The sequence below is a fragment of the Nycticebus coucang genome, chromosome 8 (assembly GCF_027406575.1).
Source record: "Nycticebus coucang isolate mNycCou1 chromosome 8, mNycCou1.pri, whole genome shotgun sequence".
Lineage (NCBI taxonomy): Eukaryota > Metazoa > Chordata > Mammalia > Primates > Lorisidae > Nycticebus > Nycticebus coucang.
Window position 1 is genome coordinate 100,398,205 of NC_069787.1, and position 22,530 is coordinate 100,420,734.

Below are 22,530 nucleotides of genomic sequence, written 5' to 3' on the forward strand. Positions count from 1 at the left end.
CTGTAGTAGTCACCCAGACTGAAGTCAAGGTAAAGCTCCTCTTTAAACGTATTAAAAAATCATTTGTCAGGCTGGGCGCGGTGGCTCACTCCTATAATCCTAGCACTCTGGGAGGCCAAGGCAGGTGGATTGCCTGAGCTCAGGAGTTTTTAAGACCAGCCTGAGCAAAATCGAGACCCTGTCTCTAAAACTAGCTGGGCCTTGTGCTGGGCGCCCATAGTTCCAGCTACTTGGGAGGCTGAGGCAAGAGAATCGCTTAAGCCCAAGAGTTTGAGGTCCCTGTGAGCGGTGACGCCATAGCACTCTACTCAGGGCGACAAAGTGAAACTCTGTTTCAAAAAAAAAAAAAGCCATCTGTCTCGTATCCAATGCATGTTAACCATTGTGCTGGGCAGCAGCTAACAGCTACTCTTCTCCCCTCATATTTTGCAAGAGCTAGTATACCCACTTTACATAAAAATGAGGGACTAGAACGTCAGATTTATTTAACTTGACCTTTGTAGACATATCTAGTAGAGGTCAGAGTTCAGAAAATCAATCCCCTTCTACCTTCCTACTGGCTTATTAAAAAGCTTTTAGCAAACAGGACCTAAACTTCAAGCTTACCGCTCCTTTCACTTTCATAATAATCATCTCATAAAGATGAAAGTAATGGTTACCAGATAGGAGAGGGTGGAAGTACAGAGGCGAGCAGAGGGATTGGAATAATCTTTGAACATAGCTGGCTTAACACAGCGCCTTTCCGTTTCGCCAAAGTTCAAACGACTGCGAGGACACTGATCGCTCCGGGAGAGCAGGCACACGTGTAGCCTACGCATGCGCCCAGACAGAACCCGTCCGCCCCTCCTGCTGGACCGCTTTAGCCAAGTCACCCACCAGCCCTCTAAAAGCCCGCCCTCAAGGATAAACCCTCGGCCAATCCGGACGCTGGGGTCTTCAGGGACGTCACTATTTGCATACACCCTCCTCTCCCCGCCCCCACACCAAGGCCCCGCCCTGTCTGAGCCACGGATTGTCACCTAAGCGCTTCGTCCTGGCACCTGATTGGCTCTTTTTTCAGATCCGCCTCCATCTCCTCCCGCCGCCCGCCCCTTCAAGCTCCCACTGCGGCGGGTGGTGCAAAGGACGCAGGCGCGGGCGCTGCTTCTAGCTTCTGGTGGCCCGCCCTCCCTCCTCCCCCTCCCTCCCCTCCCCACCACCTCTCCCCTCCTCCGGGCCTGTGCGCGCGCGTCTTCCTTCTGCACGCGCCGCCGCTAGTCGAGCACTCTCTCCGGAGCCTCTGGCCCGCGCGTCCCTTTTCCTCTCTGGCTGTGGGGCGAGTGGGACCCTGCACCGCCGTCGCGGCAGCAGCGGCATCCCTGGCGGGCTCCGGCGGCGGCAGCGGCGCGCGATATCCCCGGCGGACCGTACCACCGTTCGCCAGCACGCGGGGGGAGCCGCACGCCCTGCCGCACACGCCTCGGCGACCCCGCGGGGCTGAGGCGTCGCCGTGCCGGGCAGCGTGAACGCAGAGCCGGCCTCGACCCCGAGCTCCGAGACCCGCGGGCAGAGCACGCCGCCGACCCCACCCATCCGGGCCGAGGAGACCGCGGCAATGGCCGAGACGGAGGAGCGGAGCCTAGACAACTTCTTTGCCAAGAGGGACAAGAAAAAGAAGAAGGAGCGGAGCAGCCGGGCGGCGAGCTCCGCGGGCGCAGCAGGGAGCGCCGGCGGGAGCAGCGGAGCCGCGGGCGCGGCGGGCGGCGCGGCGGGCGCGGGGCCCCGGTCGGGAGACGGCGGGACCGGGAGCGCGGGGGCCGCGAGCGCTGGGGCCGCGGGCCCAGGGGCGGCCACCAAGGCTGTGACGAAGGTGAGGGCCGGCAGGCCGGCGTTCGGGGCCCGGGCCGCGCGCTCGTACCCCTTGTGCCCGCCCCCGCCTGCCTGGGGAGGCGTCCGGGAGGGGCCGCGGGGCCGACCAGCGGCGGGCGGGCGCGGGGGCCAGCCACGTGACGTCGGCTTCTCACGTCGGGCTGGGCTTGCGGGAACCGGGACCCCCTTGGACACCCGCCCCCACACCTCGCGGCGCTCGCCTTCGGCCGTGATCAAGGCGGCAGCCCTCTCGTGGGGCGCTTGTTGTGGGGCTGCATTGCCGGCCACAGAGCGTTTATCGAGTGACGTCTACTCGGAGTAATTTGGTGTGCTGGCTTAAGCCCGGTACTTTGAGCTGAATTTTCTCCCAACAGTTTCATTTGTGGCAACTCTGTTGTCATAACTTGGTCTCTAAGCCCGTAAAAGAAAAAGTCTTGTGGTGGCATTGAGGTAGAAGTGTAGTTGTGGAATTATATTGACTTCTCCATTTTGCTTTTCCTAGTTGTTGTAAAGTAACAAAAAGCTCTGCTGCAGGAACCCGGGGGAAGTAACAATGTTAGATTACTGAGCACGTTTGTCCTCTATCGGGTCTAGTCTCTTAAGGATCAAGTAAGGGCTCTAGGCAGAAAATGAGTCCGTACTTGGTTTAGCCACTTGATTCCCTTTCCTAGTATATTATTTGTTTAGTTGCATGTTTACAAATAGCTTTCATTGATCATATGGTTTTTGTTTGTTTCACAGGAAGAAGATGAATGGAAAGAATTTGAGCAAAAAGAGGTTGATTACAGTGGCCTCAGAGTTCAGGCAATGCAAATAAGGTATGGTTCTGGTTACAAATGTGTGTAGATGACTTTTAGGATAGTTATTGGATACAAATTTGCTTCTTCCCCCCCCCCCCCCCTTTAGCCTCAAAGCAGTATTACAGTAGACTTGTGCTTTAGATATGCTTATTAGGACTCTAATGGATTATGTCTATTCTTTCTCACTCCTGGAAGGCATTCCTCCTATTTGCTCATCAAATTAGCTGCCGGCTCTAAAATCCTGTGAGAGCTTACCTACTTCCAGTTCTAGTTAGGCCTTCTTTTTTTTTTTTTTTTTTTTTTGTAGAGACAGAGTTTCACTTTATGGCCCTCGGTAGAGTGCCATGGCATCATACAGCTCACAGCAACCTCCAGCTCCTGGGCTTAAGCGATTCTCTTGCCTCAGCCTCCCGAGTAGCTGGGACTACAGGCGCCCGCCACAACGCCCAGCTATTTTTTGGTTGCAGTTTGGCCGGGGCCGGGTTTGAACCCGCCACCCTCCGTATATGGGGCCGGCGCCGCCCCTAGGTAGGGCTTCTTATTTGAGCCAGTGAAAATAGATTGTCTCTTCAACATTTTTATTTTTAATTTTGGTGACTGAACTTAGTTTTTCTTTTTATTTCAAAGATAGTGTGGATGTATTCAGATTCTCTCCAATAAGCAACTTGATAAATATTTTTGCAATTGAAGTATAGAGTTTTTAATGTGTTCATATAGTGAAATCAGCCTGTGTAAATCAGCACCCAGGTCAAGAAAAAATATTACTGGTATAGAAGTATCAGTGCTCATAACAACACCTAGCTGTGGCCTTCATCCCCAAAGATAACCACTGTCCTTACACCACAGGTTGATTTCTTCCTCTAGAACTTTATAGTAATGGAAATATACGGTTTAACTGTGTTATTTTTAAAGTTCAAGAAAACAGTATTTTAAAAAAACTGGATTAGTTGGTTTAGAGGATTTGAAATTAAGAACATATTTAATCAAATTCACTCTGTGGTGTTCAATTTTTTTTTTTTTGGAGAGAGTCTCAAGTTGTCCCCCTGGTAGAGTATCCTGGCGTCACAGCTCACAGCAACATCCAATTTTTGGGCTTAAGCTATTCTCTTGCCTCAGTAGCTGGGATTACAGGCGCTTGCCACAATGCCCAGCTATTCCTTGGTTGTAGTTGTCATTGTTTGGAGGCCCGGGCTGGATTCGAACCCACCAGGTCTGGTGTATGTGGCTGGCGCCTTAGCTGCTAGAGCTATAGGCACCAAGTCTATGGTGTTCAACTTTAGATTGATGTTCAATAAATGCCATATTTTAAAGGGTTACTAAAATGGGAAAAAACAAGTGAATATATGGTTCTGGCTAGGCACGGTGGCTTATGCCTGTAATCCTAACACTCTGGGAGGCCAAGGCGAATGGACTGCCTGAGCTCAGGAGTTCAGGACCAGCCTGAGCAAGAGCAAGACCTTATCTCTAAGGAAATAGCCCGGCTTTGTTGCAGGTTTCTGTAGTCCCAGGTACTTGGGAGGCTGAAGCAAGAAAATCTCTTGAGCCCAAGAGTTTGAGGTTGCTGTGAGCTGTGGGCACTCTACTGAGGGCGACAAAGTGACACTCTCAAAAAAAAAAAAAAATGTGGTTCTGGTTTAAGATTCAAAATCCGTTACTCCCAATTTAAAGAAATAAAAGATCTTGATAAAACCCTTTCAGTTTTGAAGTTTACATATTTATGCAGTGCCAGTAATTGTGTGGCACAGTGGAGTAAATAGTTTCCTCAACTGAAAACTTATTTGACCTTTCTGGATGACAGTGCTTACTGTGGTGTTAGAATTTCCAACAACCAGGACTGATTTTTTTCTTCACTCTTTTTTTTTTTTTTTCTTTTTGAGACAGAGTCTCACTCACCCTCAGAATGCTATGGCATCGCAGCTTACAACAACCTCAAACTCTTGGCCTTAAGTGATTTCTCTTGCCTTAGTCTCCCAAGTAGCTGGGACTGCAGGCGCCCGCCATAATGCCTGGCTATTTTTTGTTGGAATAGTCATTGTTGTTTAGTAGGCCTGGGCTGGGTTTGAACCCACTGGCCTCAGGTGCACGTGGCTGGTGCGGTAACCACTGTGCTACAGGTGCCGAGCCCTTCACTTCTTACATATTAAGAACATGGTTGTTATTTTTGACTTTTATAGAATACCTACCACAGCTAGGCATTCATATCCTAGGTGTTTTCATGTCATTTTGTGAGCTTAACCCCATAGTGAAACCTGATAGTGGGCAACTTTTAGGAAATGGGGCTTCTCTACTCTTGATGCCTTTATAGTAGCATTTAGTAGAAGTGATAAAACTGAAGTTTGATTCCTAGCCACTTGTTGGCTTCCTTCACGTTTTAGATGGTTTTTTTTTTTTTTTTTAGAGACAGAGTCTAACTTTGTCACCCTTGGTAGAGTGCTGTGGCATCACAGCACACAGCAACCTCCAGCTCTTGAGCTTAGGCAATTCTCTTGCCTCAGCCTCCCAAGTAGCTGGGACCACAGGCGCCTGCCACAATACCTGGCTATTTTTTGTTGCAGTTTGGCGGGGGCTGGATTTGAACCTGCCACCCTGGGTATATGGGAAGGGTGCCCTACTCACTGAGCCACAGGCGCCGCCCACATTTTAGATGTTTTTGAAAAGCTGTGGTTTTGAAAATACCCCTAATATCTTTCTCCTGGTCTTGATAATGAGGGAGGAAGGGATGTGAGGTTCTTATATTTGGGGTTGTGGAATTGCCTATGTGTGTGGCTCCTGTTTTGTTGTAAAATTAGGCTCTTTTTGATCTGCCTTTTCTTTCCAGAATGGTGTTTGGTCACGTTGAATTTATTGGGTAGGAGTAGCACTTTTGGAAGAGGAAGAGAAAAGGTTTCAAGTTTACTGAGTGTTGGAAATTAATTTTGTTAAATTATGGAGGACATTTAAACAGAAAGTACTTTTTTATTATTATTGATTATAAATTCATCTATTTATATTCAGGTTTATTTTAGTCTTTTATCTTTTTTGGCTATTCCTGAGATAGTGAAAAGTTTATTTTTTTGAGGCAGTATCACTCTTTCACTCTGGGTAGAGTGCTATGGTGTCATAGCTCACAGCAACCAAATTTCTGGGCTTAGGCAATCCTCTTGCCTTAGCCCCCCAAGTAGCTGGTACTACAGGTGTCCACCACAGTGCCTGGCTAATTTTAGAGATGGGTCTTGCTTTTGTTCAGGCTGGTCTTGAACTCCTGAGCTCGTGCAATCAACCAGCCTCAGCCTCTCAGAGTGGTGTGAGCCACTACACCTGGCCTAGTGAAAGATTTCTTAAATACTGTGTTTTACCCTTGCCAGGGCCTTAAGTAAATCTCAGCTAATATGAGCATTTATGTTCTGCTAGACTTGAAGCAGACCAGCTTTTATATTGTGTTTTTTCATTAGTTTTAGCATCTAGTCATTGCCCCTAAGTAGCCATGCTAGAGCTTTTCCATTAACCTGCTAACTTGAAAAACATTCCTTCTTTTCATATGTTCCTCACTCAGATCCACCAATCCTTGCCATAATCTGCTTTATTTTTATCTTTCTTGAACATCAGCTGCAGGTTTTGGATATAGTTTTAAAGGTCTTGACACTATTCCTTAACATGGTGGGCATTTATCAAAGATAAATGAACATTTGAAAGGTGGGGATATTTCTACAGCAGCAAGCATACCACATTAAGGTCTTCTCTCATGTTTATCAACCAGATAAAGATTCAGATACTAAGAGTACTTTATGTGCCCAATTTTGTGTCTAGATTAATAGATCTTGTTCAGAGTCATGTCATTATTATAGACAAATTCTTGACAGGAAAGCCATTGAAATAGAGATAAAGGAGCCTGACACTTTTGAGTTTAGATCATTGATGATGGAGGGACAAGAAGGCTTCTGCCATCTTTAAAGTGGATTTTTGGGAGAAAGTTAGACTTCATTTAATTTTTGAGGTTATACTATATTGAACATTTGTCATGATTCAGTAAATTGTTCTTGGAGCCCAGTGGTTTTCCAGGAAGCTTTTTGAGAAATCTAGATCTTTAAACCTATTTAACCAGATAGAGCTGGTAAAATTACATTTTGAAGTCTCACTGTGTCTCCCTCGGTAGAGTGTGATGGCATCACACCTCACAGCAACCTCCAACTCCTGGGCTTAAGTGATTGTCTTGCCTTAGTCTTCCAAGTAGCTGGGACTACAGGCACCCGCCACAAGACCCAGCTATTTTTTTTGTTGCAATTGTCACTGTTTTTAGCAGGCCTAGGCTGGGTTTGAACCCGCCAGCACAGGTGTATGTGGCTTGTACCCTAACCACTGAACTATGGGTGCCAAGCCAGAAATTATTCTTGAATCCAAGCTGGATTCATTATAGCTAATATTTATGTAATGACTATGTCAAACTTTATGCAGTAGGTTTTCGGATTGTAAAAATAATTCATTCTCTAATAGATAGCAGTAGGTAATTTCAGAGGCATGTATAGGGTACTCTGGGGCAGAGTGGAGAGATACTTGGTCTACCAGGAAGGGGTCAGGAAAGATCCTTAGGATAAAGTGCAGTACACTTTAAGCCTCCAGGCATAGCTCATCAGGCCGTTTTTGTCTCACCATTTTACTGTTGTAACTGTGGAATGACAAGGACAAACCTGTGGAGATATGCAGCATATCAGCAGCTCAGTCGAATCTGAATTTTTTTCTTTGAATTTTTATTTTTTTATGTTCATCTGCAGTTCTATGCAATCAAGTCTAGTTTTTGTTTAAGCTGCTTCCCTCTAGTGTTGGGACGGGAGCTGGGATGCATAAATTCTCGTGTCTCTGCAGGTAAGGAAATGGGAATATTTGGATCTTTGTAAATATGCTGGTGTGAGATAGGTAATCCTGCTCAGTGTTGTTAAAGAAAATTAATTTCTCACATCTCAAAATACAGAAAATTTCTAAGATAGCTGTCAAGAGGATAGAGTGAAATAAGAGACAATGTGAAAGCATATGGGCTGTAGAGTCCCAGTGTCTTGGCACTGCTGCTGCATCGCCCTGAGGTACTTGAATGTCTTAAATGTCTGAGCACAAGTTTCCTCATAGGTGCAATGGGTTTCCTCCCTCACCTTACTTAGTGTTATTGTGAGGCTTAATTTTGCAAAGTGGGTAGAAAGAATGCTGCCTGTCATAGTATTCAGTAAATGTCCTTTTTCCAGCATCATTATTCTCTCCACCCCATCAATGGTGGGTTTTTTTTTTTGTTTTGTTTTTTTTCTGGTCACCTTGGTAGAGTGCTATGGCATCTTAGCTCACAGCAACCTCAAACTCTTGGGTTCAGGTGATCCTTTTGCCTCAGCCTCCCAAGTAGCTGGGACTACAGGTGCCCACCACAGCTCCCGGCTATTTTTTAATTTTATTTATTTATTTTTTTTACTCCTGGCTATTTTTCAGAGACAGGGTCTCGCTCTGGCTAAGGCTGGTTTCCAGTCTGTAAGCTCAGGCAGTCCACTGCCTGGGCCTCCCCAAGTGCTAGGATTACAAGTGTGAGCCACTGTGCTGGCCTTTATACGTATTATAAAACATATACTTTAGGACCCTCTGGGGAATCCCCCTCCACCATGCTGGAGGTTTTATCTTTTTTTTCCCTTGGTCTATTTATTAATAAAATCTATCCTTTTGCTTACTCATGGTGGTCTATGAAATCGTATATTGAATTTCCAAGACCAAGGACCTCACATGTAAAAAAATAAAATGTATACTTTGAATTGTGATGATGAATTTACAGTAGCATTATAGTGTTTAAAAAGATAAACTATAGCTGTTGAGACACTATATATTATATTTAGGTCAAACACTGAATTTTAGCCTGTCTTTTCTGGAAGTCACTGCTTGCAGCATGTTTCTTATTCTGGCGTTAGCATTTGGAGAGTTGACGCTTCATGGAATATATAAATAAGATAAAGTAATAGCACATGTAAATTATTTCTACCCTGCATTTCTACTGTGGTATTTAGGCAAGACTATAAGCATCTCTGGGCCTTAGCTTCTTCATTTGTTGGGTGAAGGGTCCTGATCATTTCCAGTGTATATTCACTGTAGTAAATTTTATTATAGACATACAGTTCTTCTAATTAAATCATCTTGGTTTTAGTAATAGTTTAAAGTAATAGTCTAAATCATCCTTGGTTTTTAGTAATAGTTTGCAATCTAGATGTATTTTTAAATTTGTAGTCATTTTATTTGTGTTTTTTTTTTTTTTTTTTGAGAGCGAGGAGGTGGTAGAAAGATACTAGACAGTAAGGAAAACTTCTTTGCTTTAAATGCTGCTCATTTTCTTTTTCTTTTTTTTTTTTTTTTTTGTTGTTGTTGTTTTTGGCTGGAGATGGGTTTGAACCCACCACCTCCGGCCTATGGGACTGGCGCCCTACTCCTTGAGCCACAGGCGCCGCCAATGCTGCTCATTTTCTATCAGACTAAATTGGAGGTTATTTATTTATTTATTTATTTATTGCAGTTTTGGCCAGGGCTGGGTTTGAACCCACCACCTCTGTCATATGGGACTGGCGCCCTACTCCTTTGAGCCACCAGCGCTGCCCCTAAATTGGAGGTTATTCCTTTTTTTTTTTTTGCAGTTTTTGGCCAGAGCTGGGCTTGAACCCGCCACCTCTGGCTTATGGGGCCATTGTCCTACTCCTTTGAGCCACAGACGCCACCCTAAATTAGAGGTTATTAAAAGAAATTTTTTTCTGAATTAGAAAAGTAACATGCTTGTTTTTAGAACATTTGAAAAAATTTAAGAACAAAGAAATGCACAAGAATTCTCTTAATCTCTTTAACTGAGGGGCATTCAGTGTTAAAAGATTTTTACTTTTCATTGAAGATTATTACAAAATAATTTGGAGTTTATTTTATTTATTTATTTATTTATTTTTTTGAAACAGAGTCTCACTTTGTCACCCTCAGTACTGTGGCATCATGCCTCATGGCAACCTCAAATTCTTGGGCTCAAATGATTCTCTTGCCTCAGCCAACACCCAGCAGCACTTGTTCAGGGTGGTCTTGAATCTGAGCTCAGGCAATTCACCCGCTTTGGCCTCACAGAGTGCTAGAATTATAGGCATGGGCCACCATGCCCAGCCCACTATCAGCAGTCCTAAGATGGTTTGTTAATAATGAATTTTTTTCATTTACAATAACTGATAAGCTAAAAACTGAGTTCTTACGTTTTCTGGGGTGGGGGGGGGTTTTTTTTTTTTTAGAGACAGTCTCAGTTTATCGCCCTTAGTAGAGTGCCATGTTATCACAGCTCACAGCAACCTCCGACTCCTGGGCTTAGGCGATTCTCTTGCCTCAGCTTCCCAAGTAGCTGGGGCTACAGGCACCCATCACAATGCCCAGCTATTTTTTGTTGCAGTTTGGCCGGGCCGGGTTTGAACCCGCCACCCTCAGTGTATGGGGCCAGCATCCTACTCACTGAGCCACAGGCACTGCCCTCTGGTTTTTTTTTTTCTTTAAAAAAACAACTGACATTCATATCTGTGAGGGGCTAGTTTTGTGTATTCTTTGTGCCAGACAGTAGAGACTGGCACTAATGAAATCGCTATCATGTCACTTATATAAATACTGGGTGAGACTGCTCTGTTGGAATGGGAATTATAATTTTGAGAGCATTCTTTTCTCAGGATTCCAGGGTGCATCATCCTCGCTTCCTTTAGTTGCTCGAACTGATAGGTAGGGTCCTGCTCTTAGTTCGGAGCTGCTGTAATCATGCTGATTGTCACACAGCCATGCCAATATTATAAATACAATATGTCTAAATTTTCTTGAGTGTATGAGGTGGTTTGCAAAAGGGTAGGAAGGACTACAGGACTTACTGGTTTTGTATACCTCTTTTAAGCAAAAAAAAAAAAAAAATGTATATATATATAGTTTGACATGAAGTCAAGTACAAGTCCCAATGTAGCTTATATAAGGTAGGTAAAATTACCAATTTCTCCACTTTCCACCCTCCTCCCTTTTTTTCTTTCAACAAGTGAAGCAGTTAGGCTCCCAAGAAGATAAGGGACTTCTACAGGGTCACACAGATAAGGATTTAGACTGACAATTTTCTTCGTGGATCATTAATTGAATTAACTTACTTGCTTTTCCAAAAGTGAAAAAGAAGAAGATGATAATGAAAAGAGAGAAGATCCAGGTGATAATTGGGAAGAAGGTGGAGGAGGTGGTGGTGGTATAGAGAAATCTTCAGGTCCCTGGAATAAAACAGCTCCGGTTCAGGCACCTCCTGCTCCAGTAATTGGTAATCTTACTATTTTGGTTTCATAATGTCTAATTGATATATGCAATTTTATGTATGGTTAGCATTCAACTATAAAGACTTTTAAGTCCTAAATAATGGAATCTGGAAGTTAAAATTAAAAGACATAGTTTTGTTTTGTATACTGCTAAAATTTATGTGATAAATTTATAGGTGAACTAGTCAGGTATAAAATTTATGAACTAGTTAAGTGTTTAAACATTTATTCCAGTTTCCTCTCTAAATATTAACTCCTGCCTTTTGGGGAAATAGATAAGGAAAAGATTTTCATTTATTAGAATCCAAGGTAAGCTTCATTTAGGATATTTAGAAATGGGTTTAGGGCAGTGCCTGTGGCTCAAGGAGTAGGGCGCCGGCCCCATATACCGGGGGTGGTGGGTTCAAGCCTGGCCCTGGCCAAAACTGCAAAAAAAAAAAAAAAAAATCCCTTTAGAAATGGGTTTAACACTAAAAGTTTTCATAGGAAGGGCATTTCCCTAAAGCTTTTGTGTTAATACATTTTGGACAGCTGAGTAAGAAATATTGGACCCCTTGTGTTTCACTTCTGCTTGTATTATTTTCCCTATTCTCTATTCTCTTAAGTATGAATTCCAGCATGGCTGATTTTATCATTCTCAAGGGTGAAAGTTGGTGGTTCTTTGGGCGTGAAGAAATCGCAGATCTTGGCTCTCAGCGCCTGTGGCTCAAGTGGCTAAGGTGCTAGCCACATACACCTGAGCTGGCCGGTTTGAATCCAGCCCGGGCCCGCCAAACAACAATGACATCTGCAACCAAAAAATAGCCAGGCGTTGTGATGGGCACCTGTAGTCCCAGCTACTTGGGATTGTTACTGTGAGCTGTCATACCATGGCACTCTACCTAAGGCGACAGCTTGAGGCTCTGTCAAAAAAAAAAAAAGAAATCGCAGGTCTTAATAGTAGTTTGTGGCCTACCAAAGGAGCAGAATACATCAGGTATATAGTGTATCTGTGGTCTTAAAATTTCATGGAGTTGGGGGCTTTTAGGAAAAAGATATCTAAAAGGCCTCCCTAGGAAGGCAATAATGAAATAAGGAAAGTTTGAGAAGCATAGCTTTAAAGTAGTATATACCCATTATTATTATTCAGAATAATAGAAAGAATGATAATCATCCCAAATCTTGCTATCCAATGATCACAGATAACTATTACATGCTAACATTTTTGCAACCTTTCTAGCTTTTTTTTTTTTTTTTTGAGACAAGAGTCTCACTGTGTCGCCCTGGTAGAATGCTGTGGCGTCACAGCTCACAACAACCTCAAACTCATGGGTTTAAGCGATTCTCTTGCCTCAGCCTCCCAAGTAGCTGGGACTACAAGCGCCCACCATGACGCCCGGCTATTTTTTTGTTGCAGTTGTATAGCTGGCCCGGGCGGGGTTCAAACCCACCAGCCTCAGTGTATGTGGTTTGTGCCGTAACCACTGTGCTGGCACCGAGCCCCTTTCTAGCTTTTTACTAAAACATTTAATGTTTTGACTGTGTTCTGTCCCTGGTCCCTAATAACCCTTCTACATTGCTAACTCTTCACCTGACCCATTAGCATTGTTGGGCACAATTGATCACCTCAAAACACATTCTTAGCCAGATGCGGTGGCTCATGCCTGTTATCTCAGCACCTTGGGAGGCTGAGGCAGGTGGATTGCCTGAACTCACAGGTTTGAGACCAGCCTGAGCCAGAGCGAGACCTCATCTCTAAAAATAGCCAGGCTTTGTGGCAGACGCCTGTAGTCCGAGCTACTTGAGAGGCAAAAGAATCGCTTAAGCCTAAGAGTTTGAGGTTGCTGTGAGCTATGACAGTACGGCACTCTACTGGGGGCGACTAAATGAGACTCTGTCTCAAAAAAGAAAACACATTCTTCTCTTGGCTTCTAGAACACCACTTTCTCCTCCTGTGGTTGTTTCCTAGTCTTTGCTGGTGTCTCCTCCCCTGCCTCTAATGCTCATCTGCTCCAGGGCTCAGTCCTGGTTTCTCTTTCCTCTCTGTCTTCACTCTGTTGGCACTCTCTTTCATGTGCCAGTGACTCTTGTTTATACATCTTCAGCTCGGATCTCTTTTTTCTTTCTTTCTTTTTTTTCTTTTAAGAGACAGAGTCTCACTTTGTGGCCCTTGGTAGAGCGCGGGACATCACAGCTCACGGCAACCTCCATCTCTTGGGCTTAGGTGATTTTCTTGCCTCAGCTTCCCAGGAGCTGGGAGGACAGGCACCCACCACAGCGCCTGGCTATTTTTTGAGATGAGGTCTATGGTATATGGAGCTGGCGCCCTGCTCAGTGAGCCACAGACTCTGCCCTCGGATCTCTATCTTAACTGTCCACCCAGCATGTAAACTCATCATGTCTAAAGCTGAATTAATTTTCACCCCTCACAACTCTTCACCCTGCAGCCTTTCTCATCTCCGTGTTACTGCTTCAGTCGCTTGGGCCACAATTTTGAAGTCATCTGACTCCTTTCTCTTGCTCCAGACCTAAATCTAATCTGTCAGTTGATTCTTACTGGTTTATTTGCACAGTATATTCAGACTGTCTTGACTGCTTTTCTCCAAATCTGTTGCTCCACTCTGGTTTGATTTCTCATTGTTCCTTTTGGATTACTGAGGTAGCCTGTTAGTCTGGGCTGCCTGCTTCTACTCTTGTCCCGTCCCACCCATGCACACTCACTTCCCAACACAGCCACCAGAGTGGCGATCCTTCTGATATGTGTCAGAGCATGTCACTGTGCTGGTTACAAACCTACAGTGGTTTCCCTTCTAATTCAGAGGAGAAGCTAAAGTTCCCAGTGACATACGAGCCCTTGCATATCTACCTTGTGATTCTCCCTTTTTTCTGACTTTATTGTTAACTGATCTTCACATTTCTCCTCACATATACCAGGCACACTGGTGCTGCAGGCCCTTATATTCTGATAAGGGCCAGATAGTAAATAATTTAGGCTTTGAGGGCCATGCAGTCTCTGTTATAAGTACTCAGTTGCAGTTTGGCTGGGGCTGGGTTTTAACCCACCACCCTCAGTATAATGGGGCCGGCATCCTACTCACTGAGCCACAGGTGCCACCCATAAGTAAGTTCTTTACACACCAGCCAGGTAAGGAAGTCATTGTCATTGTCTGTCTTGATAAGTAAGCTAAGGACTGCAATGGTCACATTGGGAAAGGCAGTCCCTGACAAGCCCTGTTGTCGGTCCAGCAGGGTCCTGCCCACTTGTGGTGCTCAGTGACATAGATATTAACACGGTGCATGGAGGGGGAGTTAGAGCACTACCTTAAGAAAGCAGAAGTTTTTACTTGGGGACATTCTTTCTAAAATGATCCTTCTTACATCAGGTATTGGCTTTTTCTGTAATTGCTAAGTGATTGAGAATACAAGAATAGCTTATTTAAAATGCCCAGCATTTGAATAGTTAGACTAAACTCTTAACAAAATATTAGTTACAGAAACCCCAGAACCGGCAATGACTAGTGGTGTGTATAGGCCTCCTGGGGCCAGGTTAACCACAACAAGAAAAACACCACAAGGACCACCAGAAATATACAGCGATACGCAGTTCCCGTCCCTGCAGTCAACTGCCAAGCATGTAGAAAGCCGGAAGTAAGTACTATAATTGCATTTTATTTGGGACCTCCATTTATTGGCCAGGGTGTGGGCACAAGGGATATAATAAAATCCTACCTGAAGGGGTTTACTCCTTTTCAGTAAAGCCCAGGCTGCAGCTGACGTTAACTAGGATGAGACTTAGTATATGCCCAGGCGGGAGGAAAGAGGAAAAAGTCCGGAAAAGGGTAAAGGGAACAAGCACTGAAGACAGACTTTGCTGTCAGCGAAAGTTTCTCTGATCCCCAGTTTGTTTTGTAACAAAGACAAATCTTATTTAGGTATAATTCTTTTTAAGTATTTTAGTAGTGGCTACTGCTTCATAAAATATGGAAACTAAAAATGTGACAGTGGTATTTCATTGTATTCCCAGTTAATGTGAATAGATGAAAGATGTTGGCATTTATAAATCTAATATTAAAATAATCTTATTTCAGCAGGTACTTAAAATGAATGCTACGTGGAGTTAAATGACCACATATGGCACATCTACATCTTATTTAGGGACGTGAATTTTAAAAAGTAAATAAAATGGGAAGAAATGTAAATGACATCAGAAGGAAATGTTTTTTGGGGTGGCTTTTAGAGTAAATTTCAGCCTTTTCGCCACTTTAAGAGCACAGCTGGCTTGAATTTAAACCTCCACTTGGATTTGCTCCCGTTTTGTCCTGCAAAATGTGTAAGGGATGACCTCTGGGAGGGTAGTGACTCACCACCCTCACCTTTCTTCACCTGATCTAATCAGGTCTACTCCCATAAAATAGAAGTGAGGAGGAATTATTGAATAATGAGTGGAACTTACTTGAATGAGAAAATTGCTACCCGTATGCATAAAGAAAGATATATTATCTATTTGCTAAAAAGTAAAAATTGAGTCTTAGGAAGAATGCCATTACACAGCTTTTAACTGATCAATTGTCTTCATGATGGTCCTGAAATAGGGTCACAATTAAAAACTATTCAGAAGACAGGACCATAGAACTTTAGTAGAGTGTTTTGTGTTTTCTGTTGAATTAAAGCCTTAAAAATGGTTTGGGGGTGGCGCCTGTGGCTCAAGGAGTAGGGCGCCGGTCCCATATGCCGGAGGTGGCGGGTTCAAACCCAGCCCCGACCAAAAACCACCAAAAAAAAAAAAAAAAAAGTGGTTTGGTAAGGATTTTATATACCAGTTCTTCCCTCCTGCCCTTCCCCAAGATTCTTCCAAGTGGTGGCTTTTTTTTTTTTTTTAATTCAAGGAAGAATATTTGAAAGATCCTAGTGAAGAAGAAATATTTACTGATTACATTTCTTTTCCCTTAGGGATAAAGAAATGGAGAAGAGCTTTGAAGTAGTAAGACACAAAAATAGAGGTAGGGATGAGGTTTCGAAAAACCAGGCACTTAAACTTCAGCTAGACAACCAGTATGCTGTGCTTGAAAATCAGAAAAGCAGCCACACACAGTACAATTAAGGAATGGTCTTTGCTAACCCTTCTAAGGTGTCTAGACCACAGATCACTACCATGAACAGCCATTCATCATCTGATCTCTGCTGGATCCACAGCACCTGATGCAGACCACTTGATTTAAGTGACCAGCCCTGTTGCACTATGGAAGTTTAAAGTGTCAGAACTGCTCTTTATGTATATTGGATTTAGGGGAATTTTCATTGTTATATAAATGTGTGAACTAGATTGTTCCACAGTGTTCTTTCATAATTACTCTGCAAATACAAAAAAACAAAACCTGCAGCCAGTGGTCATTTCAAAATCTTTTTATGTTCAGATACTGAGCCTTCGTAAGGGTTGACTACCTCAGATTTGCTGCACTCATTGTGGACTTCATGTGGATCACAACTTCTGGATAGAAGAAAGTTACAGCTGTTAGTTGATGTGAACCTTGAAACCAGCTCTACTGGATTCCTAACAGAAATCCTGCAGAAAGTCAGCCATCTGGGTTCTGATCTGCTGTAAAAGATGAAGATTTAAGTGACCTTAATTAACCTGTCCTGTGCCCCACCCTTGAGGAATACTCTCTGTAGTAGGCTGTGGCTGTATTAGACTTCCAGGAACACACCAGTCTCAAAAGAACTGATGTGTTCAGATCATCTGTGTAGGGCTGTGATTTGTAATTTAAACTTTTAGTTGTGTTCTGAGGTAACCACAAATTATATTCAACCAAACTTGGGTCCACCGAGTGGGAAAAGGGGTGGGGAAGAGAATAATCTTGTTTCTCTTAGGAATTTTTTATTTGGATAGTGCTTTTACTTTGTTCCACATTAAGGCCTTTTTTGCTTTGACTTGAAATAAGTTCTTTGACAGAGCATATTGCTTGGTTAAGTAACCTGAAGTATGCATTAGAATTGTGAACTGTCTTGTGAATTTGCCAATCCTGAGAGTAGAACCAAATAGCCTTTGATGTAAAGGGCAGTGGATGCCAGAGGCTCTACTTCAGGTGCTGCTAAAGCCTCCTCTAATCAGGTTGTGATTAGTAAACTATAGAGGGAAAGCGTGGTTTCCGCTCAGGCTAAGGGATTCACTGACCTGTCCTTATAAATTCAAAGCAACGTAAGCAAAACCTCAGCTACGACCCATGTAAGTTAAAGGGATTGTGCATGATCTTTGATAAGAATTCCATATATACTGTGTCCAATTTTTGTTTTTGTTTTTTTTGCCCCTACAAGTGTGATGTGCCCAAATTTTTAAGGTATTGGACATTCTGTACATGCAACGATTGTCCCAGCTAGCTCTGTTAATCAATCTATCGGTGTGTCTTTATGTTGTTCATTTGGAGTCAAGGTGAAAGGTGATACAGCACTTCATTTTTGATAATTACAGCTAAGCTGTCTAATAGTTGTAGTCCTAAAAAGGGACTTGAAGCTACCAGGATTATAGAGAAAAGTTTCTTTCCACCTAATGAGTTAGTCTGGCAGTTTCCTAGTTTTAAAAGTCTTGGAAGACAAATAACTTCAGAAGAAATAACTTCATTCAGAGTGGTTATGTGACGATTTGATGCAGTCTGGGCTGCTTCTCTATGATAAATCCTTTTGCCAAATGCAGGAGTTGCAGACGTGGTACTTGCAAGAGTGAAACAAATGGGTGAGTCAAACTATCCTGATGGGGCATTTTCCCGTAGGAGTTCCATCTTGATGAAAAGTGTCAGGGCAGGAATTGGACTTCTGAGAGGGTTACAGTATCTCCTGACAGGACCTGTCAGCCTGTCAGTATTTGGGCAATAATGTTGGCATTATTTGAGGTGGCAGACAAGATGCCTTCCTTCCAGTGTATTTGGGAGAGTAACTGAGCCAGCCAAGGGGAGTTTGGATGATTAAACAAGAAATGGGATTCTTGGTTAAAATGAAGAATTCAAAAGCATTAGCCCATAATCCCTTGGACCTTGAACCACATGTTTTCCCTGAAAAGTATGCATTTTTTTCCAGCAAAATTTCTTTGAGGGTTATATTATTGAGGAATGAACTGAGAGGAATACATGGAGGTGTTACCTGACGGCATGCTGTACTAGAAACCTGGAGACCTGCAGCAGACTTAAATTCCAACTCTTGGTATAACTTTTTAAAAGATTGTGAAAATATCAAAATGTACATGAATCAAGTTTTAACATACTGTGTGATGGGTGGGTGAGGCTGTCCATTGTACCATTTCTTTCTTTGAATTCTCAGGCATGGTTTGGCAGTGCAAGAACTCTGTAACATTAACAAATTCAATAAAAAATAAATATATGGATTTTAGAGTGTAATGGTTTTTATTAAACCTTTTATTTTTGTGAATGATGAGTTGATGTCCTACCTCTTTCTGTGAGAAGATGATGATCTCAGCTCAAGAGTGAACTTTTCTGTTTAAGAAACGTGTGCAGGGCACGGGGATCAGTGGGGAGTGAACATGGCTGTAAAGTTGTGATAAACATTTTTCATCTTTAGAGAAGTATTGAAATATTTGTCTTAGTTGCTATTTAAATTTTGTTACCTTAAACTATGGTAAGGTAATCTAAGCTTTGTATTACATGAACAAGATGTGGGGGGTTTGGCCAGCCACAGTGGCTCAGGTGTGTAATCCTAGCATTCTGGAAGGCCAAGGCTCCCAAGTTTGAGACCAGCCTGAGCCAGAGCGATACCCCTGGGCCTTGTAGAGGGTGCTTGTAGTCCCAGAGTCTGAGGTTGCTGTGAACTGTGATTCCATGGCACTATACCAGGGGCAACAAGTGAGACTGTGTCTCAAAAAAAAAAAAAAAAATTCATTTTTGAGAAATGTATAAAGGGTCTTAGGAGACAAAGCCCCCCATTTTTTTTTTTTTGAGACAGCGTCTCACTTTGTTGCCCCTGTCACAGCTCACAGCAACCTCAAACTTTCTCTTACCTCAGCCTCCCAAGTGGCTGAGACTATAGGCACCCGCCACAACACAGAACCTGCCAGCCCAGGTGTATGTGGCCAGAACCCTAACCGCTGAGCTACAGGCACTGAGCCTAATTTCTAACATTTTCATCACCTCGAAAAGAAGTCTCATACCTACTGGTATTTGTCATTTGCTGTTCCCCCCAATCCCCTGGCCTTGTGCCACCAGTATTCTACTTGTCTCCTCATCTTACTCTGGAAATTTCACTTAAACAGCGTCTTCTGTGACTGGCTTCTTTCCCTTAACGTGTATTTCAGGCTCATATCCATGTTCTGGCCTGTATCAATACTTTGTTCCTTTTTACTGCTAAACGTTGTCAGGGAGCTAGAAAACAAAAAAAATAAAATGTGTGGATATGCCATATTTAATGTATACTTGTACTGGTTGGACGTTTGGGTTGTTTTCAGTTTGTCATTATCACAAACAAGATTGCTATGAACTTCATGTACAGATTTTTTGTGTTTACATGTTTCAAGTTCTCTGGCTGTGTACCTGTGGGTGAAATTGCTGGGTCATGTAATTTTTTGAAGAACTGCGAAACTTTACAAGTGACTTGGCCGCATCACATCATTCCCAGCAGCATCACTCAGGATTCCAATTTCTCCATATCTTGTGTTCCTAGCAGGTGTGAAGGTAGCATCTCATTGTGGTTTTGATTTTCATTTCTGTAATAACTAGTGCTGAACTTTTTTTTTATATGCTTAGTGGTCATTTGTATATCTTTTTTTGGAAAAATGTCTACTCAGATTTCTTGTCAGTTTTTAAATTGTTTTATTGTTGAATTGCCAGTTCTTTATTCTGCAAATTAATCCTTATCAGATACATGAATTGCAAATATTTCTTCCCATTTGGGACTAAAGGAGCCCACCACAATGCCCTGCTATTTTTAGAGACGAGGTCTGGCTCTTGCTCTGGCTGGTCTCAGATTCCTGAGCTCAGGCAATCCACCAGCCTCCACTGCCCAGAGTGCTAGAATTGCAGGCATGAGCCACTGCACTTGGCCTGCAGCTAATCTTTCTTTTTTATTTTTTAAAGTAGAGATAGGATCTCACTCTTGCTCAGGCTAGTCTCGAACTTCTGAGCTCAAGCAATTCATGCACCTTGGCCTCCCAGAGTGCTATGATAGTGCCAGGGCCTCAGAGACAGAGTGAGACCTCCCCTCTCCCCCCCACCCCCGCCCCCGAAATCAATTTTGATGGAAATCCACTTTTTCTACAGTTGCTTGTTCTTTGTCAGGAAACCATTGCATAACCCAAAGATGTATTCTCATTCTAAATTTTATACTTCTAGCTCTTTTCATTTGGGTATTTAGTCCATCTGAGTTAATTTTTGTAGGTGTGAGTTAGGGGTTCAGTTTCATTCTGCATGTGATATCCATTTACCCAGTACTATTTGTTAGAAAAGACACCTGGGGCGGCGCCCATGCTCAGTGGGCTGGGCACCAGGCACATACACTGAGGCTGGTGGGTTGGAACCCAACCCAGGCCACCTAATGACAACTGCAAGAGAAAAATAGCTGAGCGTTGTGGCAGGCACCTGTAGTCCCAGCTACTTGGGAGGCTGAAGCAAGAGAATTGCTTAAGCCCAAGAGCTGGAGGTTGCTGTGAGCTGTGACGCCATGGCACTCTACGCAGGGCGACACAGACTCTGTCTCAATTAAAAAAAAAAGAAGAAAAGACTTCTCTGTAGTAATCACTCTTTATTTGGCACACTCACCATTTTACTTATGTTTTCTATTAAAATGTGAAATTGGTTTTTGATAGAAGCATGTAGGTGGAGATGTCCGAAGGTTGGGAGTTGGGTTAAGAATTGAGAGAATAGGGAGGGAAGGGAGGAGAGAGGATGGGCGGAGGGAGGGTGATTGGTGGGATTACACCTGTGGTGCATCTTACAAGAGTTCATGTGAAACTTAGTAAATGTGGAATATAATTGTCTTAACACAATAACCAAGAAAATGCCAGGAAGGCTATGTTAATCACTGTGATGAAAATGTGTCAAACGGTCTATAAAACCAGTGTATGGTACCCCATGATTGCATTAATGTACACAGCTATGATTTAATAATAAAAAAATAAATAAAGAATTGAGAGAATTCAGACCATGGATGTGTTAACTATCAAAGGAATGAAGAGTTAAGGTCAGGATCTGTATTTTAGGAGTGTAAGTAAATTAATGAGAATAATCAGATCCATGGGAGGAGAACCAAGGAAAGAGAATTTTTTTTTTCTTTTTTTGAGACAGTCTCACTATGACACCTTCCGTAGAGTGCTACGGCGTCACAGATCACAGCAACCTCAAACTCTTGGGCTTACACACTTCTCTCGCCTCAGCCTCCTGAGTAGTTGGAACTACAGGCACCCGCCACAACGCCTGGCTATTTTTTGGTTGTTGTTGTTTAGCAGGACCAGGCCAGGCTCAAACCTGCCAACTTCAGGGCGTGTGGCTGGCTCCCTACTCACTGAGCCTGGAAAGAGAATTAACAGGTCTTCTAGTAATTAAGTGCTGAAACTGGATTTCTAGTGGTCCTCATCACCAGCTACTCTGTGGCTCAATGGAGTAGGGCGCTGGCCCCATATGCCAGAGGTGGCAGGTTCAAACCCAGCCCTGGCCAAAAACTGTGGGGGGGGGAAAAAAAAAAGAATTCTTTTAAATAAGCATATTTGTATTATCTAAAATAAGAGGAATTGTGCCCACATCATGGACTTAGGATATACATAAAGCTAATCATGAAGGTAGGTCAAGACTTATTTCTTGGAGACAGTCTCCCTTGCTCACCCTCGGTAGAGTGCTGTAGCGTCACAGCTCACAGCAACCTCAAACTATTGGGCTCAAGCAATCTTCCTGCCTCAGCCTTCCAACTAGCTGGAATGACAGGTGCCTGCACAATGCCTAACTACTTTGTAGAGATTGGGTCTCACTCTAGTTCAGTCTGATTTTGAACTTGTGAGCTCAAGCAGGCGACCTGCTTTGGCCTCCCAGAGTGCTAGGATTATAGGTGTGAGCCACCGCGCCTGGTCCAGGTAATTGGAATTGCTGCCCAAGTGGGAACTGGAATTCTAAATAGTAATTAGATATACCCTGTTTCCCCGAAAATAAGACCTACTTACAGGAAAGATAAGACGTCCCCTGAAAATAAGACCTAGCGCATCTTTGGGAGCACACCTTAAAATAAGACACTGTCTTATTTTTGGGGAAACAGGGTAGTAACGCAGAAGATGGAACTTATCAGGTAAATTGTTAACTTTAAAACAATTATTTTCCGTCCCTCAACTGAAGTCTTTAGGGGTTCAGTCAAAGAATGCAGCAAGAAACCTTTAAAGATAAGATCCTAGGCCAGGCACAGTGAGTGGCCCATGCTTGTCATTCTAGCACTCTGGGAGGATGAGGCCGGTAGGTGTATTGCCTGAGTACCCCCATCTCTAAAAATGGCCGGGCATTAATGGCAGGTGCCTGTAGTCACAGCTACTTGATTACCTGAGCTCAAGAGTTTGAGTTTGCTATTAGCTATGACTCCACAGTATTCTACCAAGGGTGACAAAGTGACACTCTTGTCTCAAAAAAAAAGATCTTTTGTCT

General features: G+C 43.4%; 1 protein-coding gene across 4 annotated transcripts; it reads left to right on the plus strand.

Moving 5' to 3' along the window:
* Window positions 1-1,509: 1,509 nt before the first annotated feature.
* On the plus strand, window positions 1,510-18,287 carry CDV3 (CDV3 homolog). Of its 4 annotated transcripts, none has more exons than XM_053599594.1 (5): window positions 1,510-1,849; window positions 2,590-2,666; window positions 10,796-10,941; window positions 14,404-14,563; window positions 15,866-18,287. In XM_053599594.1, the coding sequence occupies exons 1-5, from the start codon at window positions 1,595-1,597 to the stop codon at window positions 16,014-16,016; spliced, it is 789 nt and encodes a 262-aa protein (XP_053455569.1). In that variant the 5' UTR covers window positions 1,510-1,594; the 3' UTR covers window positions 16,017-18,287. The 4 variants fall into 4 exon arrangements, with proteins under 4 accessions (XP_053455569.1, XP_053455571.1, XP_053455570.1 ...); XM_053599596.1 differs by having other exon boundaries at window positions 16,330-18,287; XM_053599595.1 differs by lacking the exon at window positions 15,866-18,287 and adding an exon at window positions 15,004-15,119.
* The last annotated feature ends 4,243 nt before the right edge of the window (window positions 18,288-22,530 follow it).